A 26,708-nucleotide genomic window follows, 5' to 3' on the forward strand; every position below is an offset into this window, starting at 1 on the left:
GTAAACTGTGTCCAGCCACAAATTCCTGACTAAGCGTTAGCTGGCGGGTAGAGATTAACATGTTCAACACAAACACAAACAATGGCATAAAAATGTAACCAACATATTGAATCTTTCACTTTTGGAAGAAATGTTCCGGCATGGAAGCTCACACAATGAATCCAGGGATTCAAATTGCTCAGTGTAGTTTACAGCCCAAAACAGAGATTTAGTTTTCTTCTTATTCTAAAAGATCCTAATTATTCTAGGTCTTTTAGTCCCAGTCACATCTGTCCCTGCGTGGGTATGCCAGGAGGGAAAGATCCTTCTCCCACACTTATGCACATAGAAGTGGTAGCCATAAATGGGCTGCCAACTCTGCAGAATGCAAAGACAGGATGCCAGTTAGTGCAGTCTGCTGCGCTCTAAGTCTGCAAGCACAGGAAAGCACTAGTTGCAGTACATGGTGACCAGATTTTTAAAGTGAACAACCAGGACAGCAGTTCAGGGAAGGAGGGCAGCATAAGGAACAGTTTTGGATCTCAATACAAGAAAGCACTTTAAGCACAGTGGTTTGACCATTGGTCTGCTAAACCCAGGGTTGTGAATTCAGTCCTTGAGGGGGCCACTTAGGGATCTGGGGCAAAATCAGTACTTGGTCCTGCTAGTGAAGGCAGGGGGCTGGACTCAATGACCTTTCAGGGTCTCTTCCAGCTCTATGAGATAGGTATATCTCCATATATTATATTATTTTTTTTACTCTCACTGTTAAAAAATATGCATCTTATTTCCAGTCTGAATTTGTCTAGCTTCAACTTCCAGCCACAGGATCATGTTATACCTTTCTCTGCTAGACTGAAGAGCCCATTATTAAATATTTGTTGCCCATTTAGGTACTTATAGGTTGTAACCAAATCACCCCTTAACTTTCTCTTTGTTAAGCTAAATATAGTGATAGTGATAAACTCAAAGAGCTCAATCTATGGCATGTTTTCTAATCCTGTAGTTGTTCTCGTGGCTCTTCTCTGAACCCTCTCCCATTTCTCAACTTCCTTCTTGAACCGTGGACACCAGAACCGGACAGTATTCCAAAGAAGTGTTTTCATTCAGTTTTCCAAGTTCATTGTAGTGTACTTCACTCTCAGGAGGCTCAGACTAGCATTTTGGCAAAGTGCACAACCACTTGTTCTGGGAGATCCAGATTCAGATATTGGGCAGATAGTGTTCGGAAGCACCAGAGAGGCAATACTCAGCCTCCAAAAGGCAATGTTTCCCATCCTCTGTGCATCAGCGGCAGGTTTCAAGTTGAACTACTGTGCTATAGGCCAGCTGTGAGACTGGGACTGCAGCACAAAGGAATTTAATGGCTGAGACAAAGGAAGAGGTGAGGAAATACTGAATGAACCATGCTCGAGGTGAGCCATAGATTTGAATCCTTGTCTCAGGGTAGAGATGAGAGATGTGGTGCAATCAGAGCACTCCACAAAGAGTGAACAAAAGACTCTAAAGGTACATAGGACAAAAATAACCCATCACAACCTTGCAATTAGTCTGGCCATAAACAAACAGTTACCAAAATTTTTCACTGAAGAAGTAAGCTGAATCCCAGTTGAAAGATGACCAGTTAAAGATCCATAAAAAGCTTAACAAACCTCAGCTGGCTAAAGACAAAACAGTGCTACATGACCCTATCAATTAAGAGAACATTCTTTCCATCCTCCACCCGACTGTGGAAACTTGGAAGAAATAAAGCTCTTGGAACAAGATTATCTATACAAGAGATCTACATAGCTTTGCTTAAAAATAATGCAATAATTTCAATTGTATGACTGCCTGATAATGCTTTACAGAACTTCCTACTAGCTGATTTAATTGATACTTAAAGAATTAGATATGGGAGGTTAGAATGGTAAAGGCAGCTGATAAGATAAATAAACTACCATGTAACCTCCTTTTTACTAAATGCCTGGGGCCCATAGTCCTCTCCTGTTCTGAACATACTGATCCAGGAAAGACTGTGCCCCATAATTAGGGATGCAGTTAGCATTTGAAATTTATACACAATGTGGCTGAACTGTTGGTTCTCAGCCCTCATCATGTCCCAAGACAGATGTGTTCATTATACACAGTAGGATCATTAACCTGGCGGGAGCAGTCAGAGATTCAGTCACATATTTAATAAAAGGCTCAATGAACAAAAAACGGTCTGAGTAATACATGGGCAAATGGGGTCTCTCTAGTGGCTGACCACAATGGTTACACAGATTGATACTTGCTCACAACACTCCTTTTAGGTTAAGTAGCACATGCTTGAGTTCAATTCCCATTGTCATTTGTACACATATAACCTTGTTGCTCCTCAAAATGACTCCCCAGATGGGACACAGACTCCCGTGGACCTCAGATGATTGCAACAAGCTGGTGTAATAGGGGCATATGTAATGTATTTGCTTTGTGCACATAGCTGGCCCCAGTAGCTGCAACAGCCTACTTCTTCCTTAGAGATAAAAAGACTTCTACTGTAGCTCAAGTGATAGAGGCCTATGCTTTTGGTGTTGATGTACAAGCATGAGCATCAACCCAGAAAATTAACTATATATGTCATGACAGATGTAGCACACATGTTTATACAAATCTATTTTTTCCTTTTAATTACAGACAGAAGAGGACAGGTCTGGGAGCTAGGAACACCTGAGTTTTAAACTCAGCTTTTTATCTCTTCTTGTGCGGGTTTGGGCAAGCTACTTAACTTCCCCATGTCTCTGTTCGCCCCTCCACACGCATCTATAAATATAGGTATACTACTAATAATAATGCTTTACTACTCAAAGGGGAATTGTGAAGATTAATGTTCATACAGTGCATTGAAAGAATAAAGTACTACGATTGTGCTAAACACAATTACTTAACAATCATGGTAAAAGGATTTGCCCCTCCCCATCCCAAATGAGGCACTCTCTGAAGGTATGATTACTGTATTTAATTACATATGTAGAATTTCCACTTGCTGAAATTAAAAAATATCAAGCTCCAAAGTAACAAAAGTAAAGTGAAATGCTAGGTCCTATGGGAAGTAATAAGAGAACATTTTGACAGTTGTTGCATTCGGACAGTGTTTCTAGTTGTAGCACTGTGCTGCAGGTTTTGATACATCAAAATGTCATTTCACACAAGGGGAGGGGGCACGGAAGGGGAGAGAGCGAGAGAGAGAGCGCGCGTGCTTAGGGGGAAAAAATCAACACTTGTATTCAGACATTGCTGAAAGCAATGATTTAAGAACACTTTGTAATGTACTTGTGTTATTCCCAATTAATCTCTTTTTGTTGTACCTTGAACCATGAGTTCTGCAGACACGGATGCCTTCCCAGCGCTATTCATCACGGTACAAGTATAAGTTCCAGCATCAGCCAGACGAACATTTTGGATTTCCAAGAACTGGATGCCTGATTTCTCAAACATGTTGAAACGATCTTTTTGCTGCAACTGAATATCACCCTGCAAAGATCACAAAACAACCCCATTAGAGAGACAGTCATGGAAATAAGCAGCTTGTGGTAAAAGACCACTCCATTGTCCCATGTTGTTCTTTCCACTTATCTCTCAGCCAAATACCTTCTGTGGCTAGTACCCAGCCAGTATAAACAAACATTTTGGGTTCAAAGCTTTATAATTCAAATCTGCAGGAGACTGCTTCTCCTGGATTTTGCCACCCCTTATTTCCATTCTAGTCTGAATTTTCATCATTCACATTAGTATCCTTAGAAAATTAAATTTACTTTTACTGTATAGGCAACTGAAGCAGTAATACATTTTATTTACTTTCCTGAGAGATGGACATCACATTTTAGAATTATAGTTACAGAGACTTTGGGGCCAATTCTCCATTGTGCTATGGCCCTTTTATGCTGCTCTTTATGCTAGCTCAGAGGTTTGAGCATTGGCCTGCTAAACCCAGGGTTGTGAGCTCAATCCTTGAGGGGGCCATTTAGGAATCTGGGGCAAAAATCTGTCTGGGGATTGGTCCTGCTTTGAGCAGGGGGTTGGACTAGATGACCTCCTGAGGTCCCTTCCAACTCTGATATTCTATGATTCTAAGGAAATACCTATTGCCTAAGAGAGGTTCCTGAGGCAGCACAGAGCTGCCAGAGAGACCCAGTACAGTCCCTCTCTGGCATAGGGAGCATCTCAGAGGTAGACTGTAGGGAGCAAAAGGTCTTGGGCTACTGTAGTACAGCTATTCTCTGCTTTCCTTAGCTCATTGGAGGCCACAGGAAGCAGAGTGCAAGTTAGAACAAACCGTTGCAGGGCCTAGAATATAGTGTGTGTAAAGGTGGATAAAAGCCATATTTGGCCCCCACCCTTTCCATTCCTGTGCCAACAATTGAGCCTCTTATGTTTGTAAATAATATTAAGATTGGGGCACAAATAAATGCAAGACCTATCAGAATTGTAAGTTCCGGTTGACACTTCACCCTCAAAAATAGTCAAAGTTGCCGGACTAAAGACATCTACCTATCTTAACAGTTGTTCCTAATACTTAATCTATTTTATCTAATCTTAATATCTGTATTTTAATTTATCCAAGGGAAGGTTAAAATGTGACTTGATCATGGTCTGGAAGTATCAATATGGAAAGAAAATTTCAGATAATGAAGGATTCTTTGATCTAGCGGACAAAGAGATAATCTCCAATGGCTGGAAGCTGTAGCTAGTTAAATTCAAACTAGAAATAAAGCCCCCCCCACCTTTTTTTTTTTTTTTTTAAAGAGGATAATTAAACACTGAAGCAACTTACCATGAAATGTGATGGGCTCTCCATCAATTGAAACCTTTAAAACAATATTAGATGACTTCCTAAAAGATAGGCTCTTGTTCAGTCACAAGCCATGGGCTTGATATTTCACTCATTAATTCCTATTCTATGGCCTGTGTTACACAGGAGATCAGTCTTGATGAGCATAATGGACCCTTTTGGCATGACATTCTATGTATCTGAGACTAAGCAAGCCAGTGCATGTGCTTCAGTAATCTTTGCTAACAGATGCCACAAATTTTCCTATTCTAAATACAGGCGGAAATTGTACTCTCCCCAGCAGCATTATATGGTACTTGTTGGTAGATGTTGAATTTTTAACACCTCTGATGACTCAATAACTTCCTAGTGTCTGAATATTATAAATCCTAGCTGAAAGAAAATTCGGTTAAACCAATTGACACCATTGTCCTGGGGATCCAACATGAACTACTGATCTTTATGAATTAGCAGGTAAGCAAAATAAAAGGAAAGAATAAGGCATCCCCAAATGGATCTGATTCATTCATTCTAAAAAAGTGTACGTTAGTTTTACAATGCCTCACGATAACACTCTGCTGTTAGATCTTTGCTAAGAAAGGGGAAGAGACTGCCACTTGGCAGAGCAAGTTATAAAACATGGATTAATGAAATGCAGATTAGCTAAAGATCCTTGGGACCGGGACTTTCTTTTATTATGTTTTTGCATGGTAGAGTGGAGCCCTGAGCACTGGCTGATGCCCCTGGGCATTTCTGTATCTCAAGACAGACAGAAAGACAGATTTATGATAGTGGCCAGTAACTGGAAACGTGTTCTTTCAATTATGAAACATTCCCACACCTTTAAGCATTCCCCCTCCTCTGCTGATTCATGGGATTGTTCAATTTTTGGCAGAGAACCTGTATGAGCAGAAGAAATGAAAAGCAGTGAGAAAATTCCCTACATTTTCTACTGCCTGGTCAATAGTCCTTGCTGTGATGCAGAAGACAGTGGAAGAGAGGAAGACAAAAGAATTAATGTTCAATTCTATAATTTTGTCTGGGTTGCAAGCGAGGGGAAGATTTTGCCCCCTCGGTGTTGTACACAGGTTTCTTGACATGCAGTATAATATAAACTATCACAGTCACTGGAGCTTACTTACTGTAACTGAATTTTCTTCGAGATGTGTTGTCCCTATCTGTGTCTACATGTGGATGTGCATGCCCACCATGCACCTGAATACAGAAATTCTTAAAAGCAGTGTCCGTGGACCTGCAGGTAAGTGAGTCGATTGATTGATATAGAACTTAGAAACAATCTTGAAGAGCAATTTGGGGTGTAAATTAAGGGAGACCTTCTCTTTGTGAAATACTGTATAAAGAGTCTGCCATCATGACTCCTAGCTCTTTGACCCTTCTGGCCAAAGTGATGGCCACTAAGAACACCATCTTCATGGACAGGTGGGTCATAGTATGTGTTGCCATAGGTTTGAAGGGTGCACCTGAGAGTGTTGACAAGACAAGGTTACGGTCCCATTGAGGCATAGATTTAATGACTGGTGGGAAGGTACCGATCAAGCTCTTCATAAATTGCACAGTAGCCAGGTGTGTAAACACAGAACACAGGAGGAAGGCAATAATTGCTGCTAGGCATACCCGCAGCAAACTAAGGGCCAGACCTGAAGTCTCTAAGGAGGGGAACTAGTCTAGGAAAAACCAAAATGACCACCTACCAAGGGTATGTTGGTGGCGTTGTGCCCAGGTTGAAAAGTGCCACCATTTAGCCTGTTAGCAGGCTCTAGTAGAATCCTTTCTACCTTGTATAAGGATTTCCTGAGCAGGGGTGGCGTATGAGTATTCTATTTCAGATGCCCATCTGAAGGTGGAGTGAGCCTGGGTTGGGGTGCTTGATTTTTCTCCCATCCTGGGTTAAAAGATCCTGAAATGGGCGGCTTCTGATAAATGGCATGCGGTCATTGTCTTGAAGCCCATGAGAGCTCCCCTTACACTCATGGGGAGCCCTGGAGGAGGACTCTTTGGGCTTCTGTGGTAAAGACTCCGTTCCAAGGCTCATGCCTGGAGGGGCACTGCTGGTCATTTGAGGCAAGTATATGGTGGGTCTCCTGGGAACAAGGTCAGAGTGGGGCCTCAGAGCCTCCTCCATCAGGAACTTTTTTAGTCAGTGCTCTTGGACCTCTCTAGTTCTGGGTGGGAAGGATCAATAGCTACTGCACTTTGCAGAGATGTGCACCTCACCCAGGCAGAACAGGCACCTTTGATGCTTGTCATTGATAGAGAAGGAGCAAGGGCAGGAGATGCAATTTTTGAATCCCAAGACTCTGGGTGTAGTTTTGGGACCAGGGAAGATTTCCGGCGAATGGGGGCAGGTGAGAGAAATTATCCTATACTAACTATAGCTATCAAGTTAAGATATAAAAATGATTTACAGCAAGTTTCCATTACAGGTTATGCATGGAGAGAAGGAGGACATGATTCTGACTCAGGCCATGCACTGGTAAGAAGGACGTGGAAAGGTGTTGACCCACACTGCCTCTTACACTCTCAGTCGGGAGCACGAGGGACACTATTGTGCGTGTGCTGGTCAATGGACACTGCTTTGAAGCATTACTGGACTCAGGTGTATGGCATGCACGCATACCCTCGTTTGGAAAAAGACATAACAGGACCAACACTTGAAGAACCACCAACAGACTTCATCCTCCTATAATAATAGAAGCTTTGAGGCAGAACAAGGACATTAGCCCCTCAGGAAACCATACCTTAAACCAAGTTATTTGAGGCTGTGGTCGTCCTGTTATTTTACAGGAGAATTTGCCTGTCTGGCCTTCACGCACGATGACTCTGTTGGGTTTCGTAGCAAACTTTGGTGGACTTTCTCCCCAGATGCTTGGCCTGTTCTCCACTGACGGAACAGAAAATCTGCCCCTGGAAAGGCAATGAACATTTTAGCTTAGCAGAGGAGTTGTAACCTTTTTTTCTGGTTAGGCACACTTCAGAAAGTATATTAGAACAGTGGTCTGCCAACTGTGAAATAGTGTAGGTGGTAACCAACATTGAGTGACAAAGGTACCAGCATAAGATAACAATTTTTGGCCAGAAAGACAAAATGTTCAGAAATCAGAAGCTGGCAATGTGTGGCCAATGTAAGGAACAAAATGCTGACTTGTGATCAGGAGACACCCAGCACAGGCCCACATGTTGGAGACCACTGCTCTCAACTACTCATGCAACTGGACACTGTTCTTCTATGTGCCCTCATCCAACAAACTCACAACAAGCACTCACACCTTTTTTTGACAATTCTGGTTGCTTATAACCAGAGCTGGGCAAACTAGTCACAATGTACAAAATATACATTTAAATCAGTCCTTTTTTTCCAATCTGTGAATTGTCTGCCAACAAATATAGATTTACCCATATTTGTTAGCTGTTCAGAATTATTCTCCAATTATTTCACCGTCGATGAGTGTGATAATCACATAATCACTGACATTCACTTTTCAGCACTGTTTTAACGTGTGTACTTAAAATTCACTATTTTAGTAAATGTTTCTGCCAGGAAATTCATTCACTGGAATGTTCACAAAGTGAACATGAAAATGGCACAAACAAAACAAAGCAAATGAGTTTAGAAGTTCAAATTAATGATAATTAATAACTTTTAGCAGGATTGGCCCAGCTTTGCTTATAAAGATGACATAGCTGTGGAACAAAGTGCTTTTCTACGGAAGTGACACTTCAACACTGAGTGAGGTCAGTCACATAACCTTGAAATACAAAACAGCATTGTAAGCAAGACAAAATAAGTGCCATTTATGCCTGTTAATGTCAAAAGGAGCTATCTGAATACAGCCACGGTATAATCAAGCCACACGTTAGCAGAAGATAGTAGATGGTGATTATTTTTAGCCTTGAATTTCTGGCAAACCAAACCACTTTTGGGGCATTGATTTTCCACACAGCATCTTACCCACGTGCAAATGAGATGTGTAAATACCTCCCTTTTTCTATAAGGTATCGGAACACTAATACAGACCTCACAGCCTCAGTTCAAGGAGCTGCCAAGATATGATGGTGGCCATATGGGCTACTTGAGGATTCTGAGTAAGACAAGACCATGATGGAGAGGATTTAAACAGAGAACAGGAATACTGAAATTTTTTGGGCAAAAGTGGTGCCTTACCCAAAAGAGGAAGGCGGGTTCTTTGTAAAGAGGGTCACTCAGATAGTTCAGTCCCAAAATTTAGAGGGCATGCATGTGTGCGTGTTCATGTGTGTATATGTATACATAAATGTACACACAAGTGTATGTATATATACTGATACATCAAAAGAGAATATTAATTACCACTAGATTACTAGACACACCCACACACACCCTTCCTAGGTTTTACAAAACCAAATACAAATAGCTAGGTTTATATTATTTTCTTTTTAAAAATAAATCAAGAGTATTTTGGATTTAAATCTTTCCATAACTGCAAATTTTGAAAGCTCTAAACAGGAGCAAAACACAGGAGCAAAAAAACAAAACAGGAGGATGAACCTTTTAATAACTCTATTAAAATCCACTGGATTAGGTGAGCTCTTTAGAAAGACAGAGCTAAATAGCAACATGACTATCCTTCCTTAGTAGGACTATTTGGCATGTGCATATTCCCCTAGCATGTTTGCAACAGCACAACAGAACCTAAAAACCGGTTAGCTACCTTTTCGTAAACGATTTTCTTCGAGATGTGTTGCTCATGTCCATTCCATTCTAGGTGTACACATGCCCAATAGCACGGTCATGAGAAATTTTTGCCTTAGCAGTATCCATAGGGCTGGCTGTGGCACCCCCTTGAGTGCCACGCTCATGCGTCGGTATATCAAGCACTGCCGGTCCTACGCCCTCTCAAATCTTTCTTGCAACTCCGATAGAGGGGCGGGAGGGCGTGTAATGGAATGAACATGAGCAACTCATCTTGAAGAACAACTGTTACAAAAGGGTAGGTAACAGTTTTTTCTTCTTCGAATGCTTGCTCATGTCAATTCCATTCTAGGTCACTTACAAGCAATGTCCATGGAGGTGGACTCAGAGTTCACAGACTTGCAGCACTGCTCTGCCAAAGCCAGTGTCGTCTCGAGCTTGTAGGGTAAGCGCATAATGTGACGTGAGCATGTGGGGGCGGAGGCGGTCGGAGCTGCTTCCGTGCAGACTGCAGCATATGCATACCCAGCGAGCAAAGGGTGGCCCTAGTGTCCTTCAATCCATGCAGCCTTGCACCAGTCTGCTCCAAAAAGAGTCCATTTCCATCGAATGGGAGGTCCTGGATAGAGGTTTGCATCTCTTGGGACAGGCTGGTGGTCTGAAGCCAGGAGCTGCACCTCATGACCACCGCCAATGCAACCACCCTAGGTGCTGAGTGCGCCATGTCCCACGCCACCTGGAGAGAGCACCTAGCTGCCGTGATGACCTCCTCCACCAGGGTTCCGAATTTCTGGGCCAAACCCTGAGGGAGGGACTCGTTTAACTTACAGAGGGAATCCGATAAGTTAAAATTGTACCTGCAGAAGAGGGACTGATAGTTCGCCACCCAGAATTGCAGGTTGGCGTGCACACCTAGAATGGAATCAACATGAGCAAGAACTTGAAGAAGAACTAGTCACTTTCACTTGCTTGGCTAGTCTATTTTCATCACTGTAATCTGAGCGAAATCCAAAAGGTAAATAAATAGGATTCATAGCAAAAAGGGAAATTAAAATACTCATTACTAATAATCTGTGTTCTGATCACTAACATTGGCAAGGGAAATTATTTTTGTTTGAACCTATGGGGGCCCATTTCCCCACTCAATCACAGTGGTGTGAATCAGGAATAAGCCAATTAAAGTCAATCGGGTTATAAAAGTGTAAAACCGCAAGTAATTGCAAGAAGAATCAGGCCCAGAATTTTGAATCCCCAAAACAACCATTTAATTATAAATGTTTGGTAAAGAGCACAGCTCATGCAGCGAAGAAATTGTCCTTTGTGCCAGCCTCAGCCCTGAAGTTATGTCTAGATACGTTAGACCATTATTGCTAGTGATAGTAATATGGGGCAAATCTTGAACAAACACACACTTGTGTTGGGTACTGGGGGGGGGAGGGGGAGGAGGAAGGGGATCACCTTAAATATGGGAGAACACTCTTTTACAGTAGATTCCCTTCTAAAATCTCAATTTTTAATCAATATCTGCCATGGCTTTAAGGATAAATAGGCAGGTAATGCACGTAGGAGTTTAGAATGCTAATGGGCAGGGATGGCAGGTGGGATGGTATTGCACTAAGGACACCATCAGTGACAATAGGGTTGCCAGGTGTCCCCACACCCTGAACCCCTTCCCACATCCCCACCCCCTGCCCGGAGTCCCCTCCCACACCTCAAACCCCTCATCCCCGGCCCCAAACCAAGCCTGCACCCCCAGTCAAGTCCTCACTCCCCCCACACTCCAGCCCTCTGCCCCAGCCCGGAGCCCTTTCCCACACCCTGTACCCCTCATTTCTGGCCCCAGCCAGAGCCTGCACCCCAGCTCAGAGCCCATACCCTCCCTGCACCCCAACCCAGCCCGGTGAAAGTGAGTGAGGGTGAGGAAGAGTGAGCAACAGAGGGAGGGGGGATGGAGCAAGCAGGGGTGGGGCCTCAGAGAAGGGACAGGGCAGGTGTGTTCGGTTTTGTGCGATTAGAAAGTTGGCAACCCTATTTAAAAGCACCCACACCTAATCCTCAAGCTATCAAAATCCTTCCATCGCCTCCTTGAGGAAAGCGCTCATCAGCCAAGTTCTTTGGTTGTGGCCATGGGTAATATTACAGAAACACCATTTGGCCCATTAAACTGCTTAATCTCAATGATCCCAACTCAAGACAGTTTCATGAGTGCCAACTGCAAAAGGGCTAGCAAGACACATCTTTCCAGCCCTCCTAAAATAAATGGGAAAGAGTTCACATCCATGGTGAACCCAGAGTAAGCTGCGCTTGTCTACACATTGATTCCTATGGGTGTATTCTCCCGACTGGCATGGGACAGGACTAGCTGAAGCAGGTTACTGCCATTCCTTCTCAGACAAACATCAGTCGTCTGCATATATTATTCTCATGGATTTACAGACAGAACTGCCCTCAATGTAGCACATTGATTTGGGCTTATTCTGGTTACTTGTTTACAGGCATTACGTGGGCACTCATCACCACAGAATCTGAGCATTTCACAATCACTAACGTGGTCAGCCTTCTAGCACCTTCGGGAATTAGGCTAATAGTGCTACCCCATTTTACGAACAGGAAAACTATGGCACTGCAGTGTTTTCCACAAGGCCACATGGGAATAGAACCCAGATCTCCGTCTTGTGCCTTAACAAGACCACCCCTTCCTCCATTATTCAAGCCTCTGCTGTTGGAAGAGAATGCTGCCAAGGTCACTATATGCTTTTTTAATCTGGTCAGGCTTTATTAGGGGCTAAGCGGAAATCAAACTCGTTTTAATTGGCCCTCAAAGTAAAACTGAGCAGTAATGTTAGACAGCAAAGTCACTTGAGGAAAAAAAATTCTCTAGTCTCTCCACAACCTTCACCACCAGACCTTGTGTTTTAAAGAACTCCATGGAGCCTAGAATTCTTACCCAGGGGTTTTGGCACTGGATGGCAGGCTGTATTTCTTCAAGGAGTTTCCTGTATGTTATAGAAAGATAACAAATTAGATGACTTATCATGGTTATTAGGTACAACAGATACCAAAATCTGTGTAAATACTGTATTTCTTTCTCCTGCTTTCAAACAAGGATCATGAAAATTAGAGGCGGAAGATACCTATGGTACAAGTTATTTTACCCACAATCTCACCAATGCAGTTGTATGCCCTTCAGTATAGGACTGTGTTTGGTTCAGACCTGTGTTAAATACTTAAACTATTAGATTTGGGTTCCAGCCAGAACTCCAATCTAACCATCCCTGAATATTCGGAATTTACAAATCCACTATCCACACTTTGTGACTCAGGCCACAAAGACCCCTGTCTACTTATAACTAATATTGATTAATGATTAGAGAACATGACTTTCACCCATACTGTATTCCAGTGGAGAAGGCATCAAACTACATGTCCAACGTTCAAAGACACTGGCTTCCTGTGTCATTTTGGGAAAATTACTTAAGAGGCGAGTTTTCACAACTTAGGAACTGCTAAATTCTTGGTTCAGTTTCCCCATCCATAAAATAGGGATAATTTCTTATTCACCTTTGCAAAACCATTTGAGATCACTGGATGAAACACTTATTATAAAATCCAAGTATTATTAATCATCATTTTTCAGAGTGGCAGGATTAGAGAGATACATGAACAGGCTATTCTTTTATTCGTGTATTTGTCCATGTCACCTTTCTTTTCAGTGTGCTTCTTTTCACCCTACACTACTGACAAAATATACACTGTGCACAAAATGCACTGATTACTTAGCACCATCTACTGGACAGACTAACAAAATAAACATTACTAGCTTTTTTACAGACAAAAATTGTCAATGAAACAGGGCAGATCAAGGGCGACAGTGAGAAATAAACAACTATGGCAGCTGTCAAAAATGGAAGCTTCTTGAGATTTATAAGTATCTGCCATAGATTTAATTTAAAACGAGTATACCAGATGGAGTGATACCAGTCAAAACCTCTGGTCAGAAAAGCTACATAGTGATTCAGTAATATTTCTTTCAGACAACAACCAGTCCCGTACGCTTATCTTCACTGGAAATAAATAGTTCTGTATTTTACATCAGTGGCACAAGGAGGATTATTAGAACAAAGACTTTTGTAGTTCCCAAACCCTAATGAGCTTAGTCCTTGGGTGCTTTACTGCATGGAATTTAAAACAATAATGAATTCAGGACTGAACAGCCAATTTCAGGAAACTGATTTCAAATTCTGCCCCTGTGCAACCTGTTCATTGCAACAAGTTAGAATCAGAAAAGGAAAGAATTTGCATAACAGAAAATAATAATGTTCATGCCAGATACATGCATATTTCAGGTTTCAGAGTAACCTGTTAGTCTGTATCCGCAAAAAGAAGAACAGGAGTACTTGTGGCACCTTAGAGACTAACAAATTTATTAGAGCATAAGCTTTCGTGGACTACAGCCCACTTCTTCGGATGCATATAGAATGGAACATATAATGAGGAGATATATATACACACATACAGAGAGCATAAACAGGTGGGAGTTGTCTTACCAACTCTGAGAGGCCAATTAATTAAGAGAAAAAAAAACTTTTGAAGTGATAATCAAGCTAGCCGAGTACAGACAGTGTGATAAGAAGTGTGAGAGTACTTACAAGGGGAGATAGAGTCAACGTTTGTAATGGCTCAGCCATTCCCAGTCCTTATTCAAACCGGAGTTGATTGTGTCTAGTTTGCATATCAATTCTAGCTCTGCAGTCTCTCTTTGGAGTCTGTTTTTGAAGTTTTTCTGTTGTAATATAGCCACCCGCAGGTCTGTCACTGAATGACCAGACAGGTTAAAGTGTTCTCCCACTGGTTTTTGAGTATTTTGATTCCTGATGTCAGATTTGTGTCCATTAATTCTTTTGCGTAGAGACTGTCCGGTTTGGCCAATGTACATGGCAGAGGGGCATTGCTGGCACATGATGGCTATATTACAACAGAAAAACTTCAAAAACAGACTCCAAAGAGAGACTGCAGAGCTAGAATTGATATGCAAACTAGACACAATCAACTCCGGTTTGAATAAGGACTGGGAATGGCTGAGCCATTACAAACGTTGACTCTATCTCCCCTTGTAAGTACTCTCACACTTCTTATCACACTGTCTGTACTCGGCTAGCTTGATTATCACTTCAAAAGTTTTTTTTCTCTTAATTAATTGGCCTCTCAGAGTTGGTAAGACAACTCCCACCTGTTTATGCTCTCTGTATGTGTGTATATATATCTCCTCATTATATGTTCCATTCTATATGCATCCGAAGAAGTGGGCTGTAGTCCACGAAAGCTTATGCTCTAATAAATTTGTTAGTCTCTAAGGTGCCACAAGTACTCCTGTTCTTCTTTATGCATATTTCAGTTTGCACTCTGAGGATTTCCATAAGAGGTCTTTGACCATGAATAGACAAACATTTTTTTTTTTCCAGGAAAGGATGAAGTTGGGCAAGATATGCCTTGGGAATTCAACAGGAAGCCAACAACCTGAAGGGCTTTGGTATTCACCAGAACCCTGAAAAGAGGCACATTGGCCAGCTTGCAAACAGAGAATAGCATTGATGTCAATTTCTAACACTTTTCTCCGGCTCAGTGTTACTGGGAGTTTTAAATTTAGCAGTGTAAAGCTTTGTCTACATTGCCAACTGAAGAACAAAACTTTTGTTGTTCACAGGTGCTTAAAAAGTCCTTCTCACTCCGAAAGACAAAAGTTTTGCTGCAGTGGATGGCAGTGTAAACGGCTCGTTGTCAACAGAGGCGCTCTCCTGTCAACAACGCGAACCCTGCTCGTAGGGGGTGGAAGTATTTTGTTGGCAAAAGTGCCGACAAACAGCGTTTACACTGCCCCACTTTTAGCGACAAGTGTAAACAAAGCCTTAGATTATCTAATATGCAGATGTGCCTTTCCAAATTCCCATTTTGATCCTAGCTACTTCCCATGTGACACAGACATATTATGTGCAAACTGAACCATATATTGAGCATAGCTGGGAGATCCTCAAGAAATGAAGACTTTCACTTATGATGCTACTGTGTTATAAAAGCACCTGTAATTGGTGTTATCACTGTATCTGACAGTCAGTTGCTATTTCCCTCAGAAATCTGTGGTTTCCTTGGCTATTGGCCTAATCCTGAGAGGTGGCTTCCATGGAAGTTAAAGGTGCTTTAGCAGCCCCCAAGATCAGGCCCTTTGTTACCCAACCATTTTAAGGCATATGAAGCTAAAACACCACCTACCTTAGCACCTAACAAGCGCGCGCGCACACACACACACACACACACACACACACACACTTAGAATCTCCTGCTTCTGGGGAAAGAAAAAGGTGACAGGCAAAAGGTTACTGTTTCTATCGAGTAGGCTCCTTCAAGGTTCCAAAACAGTGGACAAGAGGGTGGCCAGTCTTCCAGAAAAACTTGATATCTACAGCCAGAGGACTGAAGATTCCTGTGGTAGATTTCCCTAAAGGGACATTCTTCTATCAAACCCTTGCCCATGGAATTACAACATTCATGAGGTCTTGCTTATACTTTTATTGGTATCAATTCAACATCTTTACAATGACAAGAGGAAACTTATGGGTCTGATCCAACTCCCACTGAAGTCACTGGAAGGCTTTCCAGTGAATCCAATGAACACTGGTTTAAGCCTTTAATACTTAACACTAACTTATTTCATACAGAATACTGATTAAGGGAGTTTTTTCTTGATCTGGATTTCCATTTAAAAAAAAAAATCTAGAAAAATTCAAAATACAAGGTGCCATCAGTGAGAAGTACATGTCAAACTGTCTTGTACATACAATCTCATTAAATGCTACCGTACATTGCTGTAATAAAGCCATGCAATGGAGTTCAAAGTTTCCATTGTTTTAAATTAAAACCTCCCCTTACATTTTCAAAATGTCGTACCAGGTTTTAGCAGCAAAACTCCTATTAATTGCACTGGTATCCTTGTGGCTCATTTCCCATTCTGTACTTATACAGCCCCCAAATATGGAGGCACCCAAGGTAAGTGGAAACACTTCTGAAGATTTGGGGCTATGTGACTTGCTCCTAGCATCAGAAAGAATGAGTGCCAGGTGGGATTAGAACTAAAACTCCTGGCCCCTAACCCTGTGCTCAGACCACTCTTCTCAATGAGTACGGTGATGAGGCTAATGAGTTCTACTTCTACATCAGTGATCAACATTGTACATACAGGTTGGAGCTTCACCTGTCAGTTTGATAATCTCATCTATCTTGCCCCCTTTAGAGGGTGTGTTTTATCATACCCATGATTATATTTAAGGAACAGCATAGTAATAGTCCTCTTACCTTCCACAGTTAGCTCCACTGTCACCTGGCGAACTCCACCATCATTTGCAGCCTCACAAGTGTATTTACCACCATCTTCCTCTTGCACATTTTTGATCACTAAGCTGAAAATCCCTCGAATGCTGCGGTCCACTACGTAATACTCTCCCTCTGTGATGGGAAGTCCATTTCTGTACCATGTGATCTTAGGTTCTGGATAGCCCCTGACCTAGAAAGATGGGTTGGGAAGAGGAGGGGAAGAAGAAAAACATAATAAGTGATTTTATCAATAAGAAATGCAGGATATTGAGCAATACTGTGGAAAATTCTTGAAGCAGTAACTGTTAAACACATAAAAAACTTTGCAAGCCAAATGGCAGAACCTATTGAAACAGAGAAACGACAGGACAAATCAAAATGTTAAACTCATAATACTACTCAGGCAGATACCTATGCAGTGAAAGTTTTCCATTAGAATGATTTGCCTGCAGCAACATATTAAACTCACCAATGAGGAATTCTGAGGCCCAGGTTCCAAATATATAGAAATTCAAAGGCAGAGCAACTACTGTACATTTAAGTATGCAGGGCCTTTAGGCCAAATTTTTCTAACGTGGTTGCCTGCAGTTTGGCTGCTACTGGAAATGGTATTTATGCCACATGTCCCATAGGAAAGGGACTTGATTTTCCAATGTGCTGAGCACCTATAGCTCCTATTGACATCAGCGGAAGCCCCTCTGTCAACTAACCCACTTTTAAAAGAAAAATTAAGGGTCCACATTTGAAAACTTGCCTTAACAGCCACTCAGATGCCTTGGTGGTGGGCACAGCACAGGACCCTAGAAAGATTAGATACCTCTCCCCCATATTATACTACATGGATTCAGTCTATTGGTGAGCGAGCACAGACATGCATAATCGACTATAAAATGACAGTAGCCATAGGTTCATTGCAGAAAAGAACCACGTTAATTTTTTTGCAAAGAAAGGAGAGGAGGTGGGTAGCTCATCGTCTGCTGCAGGTATTACTGATAGCTTCACATTTTGAGCCAGCTCTTCAGCTGGCATAAATGGTCATAGCATCATCGACTTCAATTGAACCATTCACAGCAGCTGAGGTTGTGGCGTTTTCACTCACAGAAGCAGGGAAAAAAAACAAAAACCAGACATGCCCCTGATTTCCTCACAGAATTAACTGTTCAGGCAACGGTTCTTCCCATACTTCATGAGAAGCGCCACAACTTTGGGGATGCCTTTGTATGTGTCAAGTCACTCTAATGCAGCCAGCAAAGTAACTCGGCTACAATATTTTCGCCCTCCTTCCCTAATCCCTAACTGATAATTTAGCTCCCATTTCCTTGATCAAACATATTGTCTTTGCCTTAAACTCTTAAAATAACTGAACGGATCAAGAAGAAATGCCTCATGCTGGCCTCCATCTCCTACTAAGGAGAAGGAATGCTGCAATCTGCTCTATTTTATGGAAGTTGGGCTTCCTAGCAAGTTGCCAATTTAGCTGCCCAGCAAAATTTAGATGCTCTGTCTTCAGTTGCATATAACTTAGTTTATCCAGATTCCTCCAACATTTCCTCCCTGCCTTGATTCAGCTGTCCGTTTCCTTTTCCCGTGCCACTCGCTCTCCTACTTACAATTTTCAGCAGCACCACCCATACTCATTCCTTTGTTCTCTTCTTTCAAAACCAACCCTTTCATTTCTAATCCAATCCCACTTCACACCAGCTGGGTTTCTCTTCTGCTGAAGCCTAACATTCCGATCTGCAAGCCTTTTTTAGAACCACAGCACTTACAGTAGTCAGAAGCCCTTTCCCTTCCATTAACTCCACAGGTCCTAGTTACTTTTGTTAGTGACATGGCAATCCACACTCCGTCACATTAATTACCCAATATACAGTCCGTCATTACAGGACATATTATGTTTCCCACTGTAGACAACATAATGAATGTGCTGGAGGAGCTTTCTATTTCCAATCTAAACATCTAAAACTTTTCCCAAGCCCAGCTTTACTTAAACAACATCAAGGTCCTTTGGTGAAAGTGTAACCCACACACCTCCTGGGTGTGGTACTCTGTCCCATCTAGTGGCACTGAGACCACTTAAAGAGAGATTAATGAGTCTGCTCTACACCCTTAGCTAAGAGCCATGTGGCTTTTAGCTCATGCATTTAGCTCCAGAGATTCCAGGTTCGATCCCGTCCGCTGACAATCGGGGTCTGTCGGTGTTACAAAAGCTCTTTGGAATTCTTCAGCAATGGGAGACACTATTATAAATAAAAAGAGCCACCAAATCTCTTAATAACTTCATGTAGTTATCCTCACAAACCCCCTGTAAGGTAGGGAAATGTTGTTATCCTCATTTATGGATTTGGAACAGAGGCACAGAAGCTAAGTGATGTGCCCGGAGACACACAGGATGTTTGTGGTGGAACAGGAATCGAACCCAGGTCTCTCACAGCCCAGACTAATACTATAAGCACTGGACCGTCCATCCTCTCTCCATGTTATGTGGCCATGCATTTCATAGAGCACAAGGTCCAACAACACACAGACTGTGCATCCATTATACCGTTTATCTTTCATGGTCAAAAAGATCACCACAGAGTCCTCAAGCTACAGGAACATTGTTTAAAAATAAACAAAAACACACCAAACAAATCTCTATCAATTTAAAAACTAAATAGGAAAGCTCATCAAGAGATGTTCATGTAGCAGAAGGGAAACATCTTCTACACCACTGGTCCCCAAGCTGTGGGGCACTCCCCACTACGGGGACACAGAGGTATGTTTGGGGGCTGCAGCAGGGCCTGGGCCAGCCCCCATGGGGGGCAGGGAGAGAGCACCATCCACCCCACTCTGCCCCCCAACTCCACACTGGCCCCAGCTGCAGCTTTGGCTCCTGGCCAGCACCACAGCCCCGGCCCTGCTCCCAGGCCCAATCCCGGCCCCCTGCTGCAGCTCCCAAATGACTCCTGGGGAGGCGTGGACAGATTCCATTACTAGTAAAGGGGGGGGGGGAATGCGACAGAAAAAGTTTGGGGACCACTGTTCTACACAATGTTTGACACCTAAAACATCTGGATTCTGTAACCATGGCATTAGGACTGGTCAAAAATTTTCTGTCAAAAATTTTTTTCAATGAAAAACCTGGATTTTCTACAAAACACTTTTCTTAAGAAGTGTCTGCTTTCATTGAAAGACCAAATGCACAAGAACTGAACAGTTCTCAGCCAAAACCAAAAGTCTGGCTGAAAAAAAACCTATACTTAGATTTGGAAATGCCACCAAAGTGGCTTGTGGTTATTGTATTTCAGATGACTCATGCTCCCATTCTCCTCCATGGACTGGATTTCCAACTTGGATTATATCTCCCATGATGCATCCCATCATCTCTGAGATGAGGCTGTGGTGCATCATGGGAGATTAAGTTAAACCGGGGAGCCTTGTTTATGACAGGGTAAAGGGAGCAGGTGGCACCCAAACTATAACCACCATGGCATTTCCAAATCTAAATATTTTCGGTTTTGGCCAAAATATTTGGTTTTCAATTTTCCCCCTTCAACAATTTTAAATATTCTGGTGTGTGTGGGGGGGTGGGGGGCAAGGTAGAAGAACCTTTTCCATCTCATTTGCAGGAACTGGCAGCTGAGGGCTTGGCTACACCAGAGATTTTTGCACCAATGCAGCTATACTCTAGCATAGGTGATTCTGCATTGGTATAAAAGTGGCTTGAGCCACTGCAATTTATCCCAATCGGAACCTTTGAACACTAGTGCAATGCATCTGCCCCAAGGGTTTGTACCAGGGCTGCTACATCTGTGCAAAAATCCCAGTGTAGACAGGCCCTAAATTCTCCACTGACTATGAAATTAAAGTGAATGGCCTTTCTCCCAATTTTTAATACATAATAAGATGTGGAATTTAGGAAGACTCTTTATCTTCAAAATGTGTTATGATCGACTTAACTCTTTAGTCTTTATTGCCTCCCTGGGAAGAAGGTCTGATCTCCCCTGTGTGGATTAAGAAACTGAGCCACATAGGGGTTGAAGGACATGAGCAAAGCCAGAGGTAATTAGGGACAAAGTGTTAATTAGAATTGAATTTCGATGTTAGGCCATACACAGTAGGAGATATTAGGTTTCAGGAATTTTAGATGAAATAGAGTTTAAAATTATTGTTTTAGACACACACGTTTAGGACCAAGACGACCGTCGTAAATATTCAGAAAGTAGCTGTTTGAGTGGTATGCAGAAAGGAGGTTCTTTAATAGCGACTTCATTATTTGGCCAGAATGGGCCAGATTCTAAGCTGGTGCAAATCAGCACAGATCTACTGAAAGTACTCTAGCTATGTCAATTTGCACCTGCTGAGAATCCAGTCCATAAGCGTAATTCATCTGCCTCACCTCACCCAAGACACATGCCATACACACACACACACACACACTTGCAGAACATATAGAATTGTAGATTGTAAAGATATAGGAAAAATATCACTCCATTTCCCTGCCAGTGCAAAATGGTTCCCTACAATATTTCTTCTAGTGTATTGTCCAGTTCAGCTTCAAATGACTCGTGCAATGGGCTTCCATTACTTCTTTTGGGGGCAACAATTACACCATCTAACGAAGAATTTTCCTGAGATTTAGGCCATGTCTACATTTCCCAGCTTACAGCAGCACAGATGTGAGAGCACGCCTGTAGCCACGTTATGCCAATGGGAGAGAGCTCTCCTGTCGACATAATAAAACCAGCTGAACGAGCGTCGCTGTGCACATGAGCGCTTATGCCAGCAACACTTACGTTGCTCAGGGTGTGTGTTTCTTTCACACCCCTGAGCTACAGAAGTTTTGCCAACATAAGTGCTAGTGGAGGCATGGCCTTAGTCTACATTTTTGCCTTTATTTGTCATAGTATTCCCAACTCCAACTTGGACCACAGTAGATCATTCCTACTGTCAGGTAAAAGTTAAAATTTAGCTAACAGCTAAGACAAAGACTGCACAACAACAGGAATGCTTCAGTAGCATTCAGTAGCAAGGACACGGACAACTGTAAACAATTGATAAGCTTATATGGTCAATGCCTGCCCAGTAATTCAGCTCTTAGAACAGAACAAACCCTCCCTTCACAGCCCACCGGATATCTGTAAGCACTCATCCCTACCCCCCCACCCCGCCTCCTTCCCCCATAAGGTAGGCATAGACGTTTGATGCAATTAGGATGACCTCTATATGTATGTACTGTTCTTATTTTAATCTTTGTTCAGGGTTCTCTCTTGACTTGTAACAATGTCTGTCTCTGTATGTACAGATAAATGCAAATGAATTGATAAGAGAATGTATATAACTGGCCACTATGGCACCATATTTTTGAAGCTGCTTGTCAGTCTTCCCGGTACCGTGAATAAACCCCCTTCAGTATTTTCTGTGCTTGCCTGATTCATGGGGAAAATAATCTTTTTGCCTAACAGTTTTGGCGCAGTGAGCAGGGTGTGATCGGGAATCCTCGGAGAGTTTCTCACAACCAGGGATAGAGGTGAGTAGCCTTTTACTTACCACCTCTAGTGCACACCTTGGTTTGGGACTCCCCGAGACATCCCTTCGCACTCCTTTTTTAATACAAACCACATATAGGACGCACAGACCAGAGGACTGAATGGGACTGTGTTTGTGGCCAAGTTTTTGGAGTGCAGGGATTGCTGGAGGCAGTAAACAGAGTACAAGGGTGTGCTCAGTCGGTCTCCCCTCAAGCGCTGCTTAAGTGAGTTTTAGGAAGCTGGGATACAATGTCGTATGAGTTGCCCCAGAATTCGTCAATGATGCCCTCTACGGGAGGGAGACTCTGATTTTATAAAAGGGAAACATGAGAAGGTTCAAAAGACGATCGCAAAAATGGACGGAATGAGGGTATGAGTACGATGGACGGCGTGTTGTGGTGGTCTGGTCAGACTAAAGGAAGATTAGAGAAGGGGATTGTAATAATGTATTGCGAATTTATGAAAGGAAACAACAAGAGTTGGAAACACTCCAAAAGGCTCTTACATTAGAGCTAAATCAAAAGGCAGATTGCAACTGCAAGCTGAGTAAGCTTGAAGCAGAAAACAAGGCTCTAAAAGCAAAACTAAAAAAAAAAAAAGCCCAACTCCTCTGCACATCGTATTGTTGCTAGCATACAACAGAAGGGTAATTTTACTGACCCTGACTCAAGCAGCGATATTGATAAAGACCAAAATGAAATTAGTTGGAAACACCTTGAGAATCAAATTCAAAACACATGGGGGAAGCTCAAGATATTTGGCCCCCTCCTTCTCCCCCCTTTTAACCCAGAATTAAGTGCCAGTGCTCCCTTGGCCCCTCTCCAAGTGACCATTCGGTGGTCAGGAACAGGTGAAAACAATTCCTCTCAGCACAGAGGAAATAAGGGGCTTACTGAAAGATCTCCCTGATCTAAAGCCCAAATTTGATATTCTGGAAAAGAATAAGCCAGATGGTTACCACCTACACGTTACATCCCAGGGATCTTTATATCTTAACAAAAGCTAAATGCCCTGATCTATCATGGGCCAAGATCCCTACAGAAGGGCACCGAAACGGCATTTGGGACTCTGTTAAATTTGAATCTGAAAATGATATGACCCTTGCCTGCACTGAGTTTAAGGAAGCCGTCCAAGAAGCCTTGGGGAACGGAGCCGGTAATTGGGGACTGATTGTGGGCTGCGTACAAGGCAAGACCAAGCCTGCTGCTCAATATTGAGAGAGAAAGTGGGAGATGTATTCCAGCAATGCACGCCTTGCAGACCCAAAGAAAATAGATCAGGTGTTTCTAAAAATGTTAAAGGAAGGTTTTAACTCCCAACTGCAAACAGCCCTTAATTTGGGAGTGAACCCAGGCTCTTATTATGAATCCATCTGTATGTGGGCCTCTGAATGCGCAGCCAGACAAGCTAAAAAAATAAGGAGCAAGGCTACTCGCGTTGCCGTGGTAATAGCAGAAGACCAGGTAGCCTGTTATAATTGTGGGTGTCTCGGGCATACCCAAAAGACCTGCAGGCGCAAGGCCCAAAAGCCTAGTCAGGGACACATGTTTGGGCAGAAAATAAACTGTCTTGCAGTTCGATGCCTGCTCATCTTTGCCCACCCATCCAGATTACCAGTCAACTCCCTCCACCTACCAAGCAATACCCTCTCAAACCTGAGGCTGTGGATGCAGTAGGTAACATTATTCACTGTTTACCTCAGCAAAGCATACTGGTTCCTTGTGGAAGTACACCCTCTTAAGCCCAGGACCCTCCAGAAACCCCCTCTTGGATGGACGTACAGGAGGGAGAACAAGTCATGATAAGAACATACAACCCCGGGATATTTCAGTCAAAATACTATGGCCCGCACATGGTATTAGTGCATACAGATACCTCTGTGAAAGTGCAAGGAATTCCAACATGGGTTCATAAAACCAGAATTAAAATGTATAAATAAATTCATTGTGTTTATATTGTATCCTGTTAGGTAACAAATGTTAACTCCCCACATTAATCCTCCTGGAAAACATACCTGATGTGGCATCCTGGAACCTGTCCTTAATACATGTTACACAAGATGCCTGTTTCAAAGCTGGCCAGTATGTGCAACTCCCTACAGCAGGCAGCAGTGAATGGGTTTAAAGACACTTGGCTTGCCCCCAGACCGACCACCTAGGACCTATCATGGTTACAGCTCGCCTCCAAAAACATCCAGGCACCAAGGTCTCAATCTGACTACCACAGTCCGGGAGCAGTCTTCGGCTCCCTCCCTGCATTTCACTGGATCTGGACTGTAACTGGGTATTTAGCTCCAGGGGATGTGGGCGCACACATATAGGACCCCCAATTTTGGGATGCAATGTCATACAGTTCTTGGATCAAAGGCCAAACCACCCAAGCCCTTAAGCATACTAACACCAGGTTATCTTATGCTCTAACTGCAGTTGATGTAGCCATAGAGGATTTTTACAAAATCATTGAGAAAACCTCAGATGCTATAGTCAACCTGGCCAAGTCACAAGCTAAAGGTTGTGCTTGTGATATGCTGCCTCATGATCTGTTTAACATTGCAAAAGAAAACATGTTAGATGTATGCCTGGGTTTTCCTCCGTCCCATACCCTTTCCTCCCCCACCCTTGCCCACATTGCAGGCATTTCTACTCAACTGATAGCAGCCTCTTTACTTCCTCCAAACTCACCCTTCTCCTTTAATTTCTTTCTTGTGTACCCTTCTGTTATCCCTATCCATGTGTTTCCTCCTTCTTTCCATTTTAAGTCTATTGGATATGTAACTAACGATATGGTGTACAAAGTAGGGTTGTCCGGATACCTGGCACCATCCCCTGGTAATGCTACACTGATGACAGCCTCGGGCTGTTGTAGAAAAACAAACAGTTACATTGTGTGTTCCTGTTCTACCCTTCGTCCTTTAACCTTGTCCTCTTCTGTTGTTGTGGATGTCCTTCCTTTTGCAGATGGTGAAGTTGCTGTATAAGTATCCACTACTCAGTGATGTGCATTTTATTACATGTACGGACCATTACGGTGCCAGGCAAACGCTTCCATGTGCCTGCAGATTACTGACTCATTTATCCCAGGTGATGTGCACCTCCCCGGCCGTGCGTTCACTAAAATGACAGCGGCTCGTCAGTGGTATAACAACCTATACCTGGACAATACACCGAGGAGGTACCACTAAAAGTGGTCCTTGCTGCTGCATCTGTGTTTACCACTGTTCATAACCATGTCACCAAAGGTCACATTCCAACCAAACTATCACCCGACTGGAAGATCCTGTTCATAATGCATCCTGCAGCCCCATCTCCTGGTGGACTATTGTCCAAACAATAGCTGCTGCTGCTTCTGTATTTGTGTTGCTAACCTCTCTGGTCATGTGTGGGTACTTTAGACACATGCTTAAAAATCTTAATATGTTTCCTACCTTTACCCCCTTCCCCCAATTCCCCTCTGCCCCCCTCCCCCTCCTACCTCCCTTGGGCAACCCTAAAACAGATCATGTATATCAAAGCATTTAAACTATTGACTTTATCTCTTCTAAAAGTTTGATATGTCAACAAGAGGGCATTGTCGGGCAAGAGTTAAAATTTAGCTAACAGCTAAGACAAAAACAGCAGAACAAGCAGGAATGCTTCAGTAGCAAGGACACTGACAACTGTAAACAATTGATAAGCTTATATGGTCAATGCCTGCCCAGTAATTCAGCTCTTAGAACAGAACAAACCCTCCCTTCACAGCCCACCAGATATCTGTAAGCACTCATCCCTCCCCCCACCCCGCCTCCTTCCCCCATAAGGTAGTCATAGAGGTTTGATGCAATTAGGATGACCTCTGTATGTACATACTGTTCTTATTTTAATCTTTGGTCAGGGTTCTCTTTTGACTTGTAACAATGTCTGTCTCTGTATGTACAGATAAATGCAAATGAATTGATAAGAGAATGTATATAACTGGCCACTATGGCACCATATTTTTGAAGCCGCTTGTCAGTCTTCCCAGTACAGTGAGTAAGCCCCCTTCAGTATTGTCTGTGCTTGCCTGATTCTTGGGGAAAAGCATCTTTTTGCCTAACATTACCCAACGCTTCAGTTATGGATAGGCAGCTACAGATACCTCTTCAGTATCATTTGGCTGAGTTATACATAAATATTTTTTCAATTTATTCCATGTGTGTTTATTTTGTACATGATATCTGTATGTTTTTAGACATATGCATGTCTAAGAAGCTGCGGAAATTCCATACCAAAAATTAAAATACAGGCTGATCGACATGCGATTTCCCTTTGATGGGTTAAGTCATTCCCTTCACTAGCTCTATTTTTTTTGTTCTTTAATATAAGGCTTGAAAATGAAATGAAGAGAGGAAATG

At 42.7% G+C, this 26,708-nt stretch overlaps 1 protein-coding gene across 1 annotated transcript in view; it reads right to left on the reverse strand.

The window, feature by feature from the left end:
* MYLK (myosin light chain kinase) overlaps positions 1–26,708 on the reverse strand; it is a gene marked incomplete in the record, with an annotated part of 315,646 nt that overhangs the window by 159,441 nt on the left and 129,497 nt on the right. Inside the window, 4 exon segments of the mRNA XM_034786555.1 lie at positions 3,309–3,474; positions 7,531–7,696; positions 12,409–12,457; positions 16,809–17,016. Of these exon segments, the coding sequence (XP_034642446.1) occupies positions 3,309–3,474; positions 7,531–7,696; positions 12,409–12,457; positions 16,809–17,016 (589 nt within the window).

The sequence above is a fragment of the Trachemys scripta genome, chromosome 11 (genome assembly GCF_013100865.1).
Source record: "Trachemys scripta elegans isolate TJP31775 chromosome 11, CAS_Tse_1.0, whole genome shotgun sequence".
Taxonomy (NCBI): domain Eukaryota; kingdom Metazoa; phylum Chordata; order Testudines; family Emydidae; genus Trachemys; species Trachemys scripta.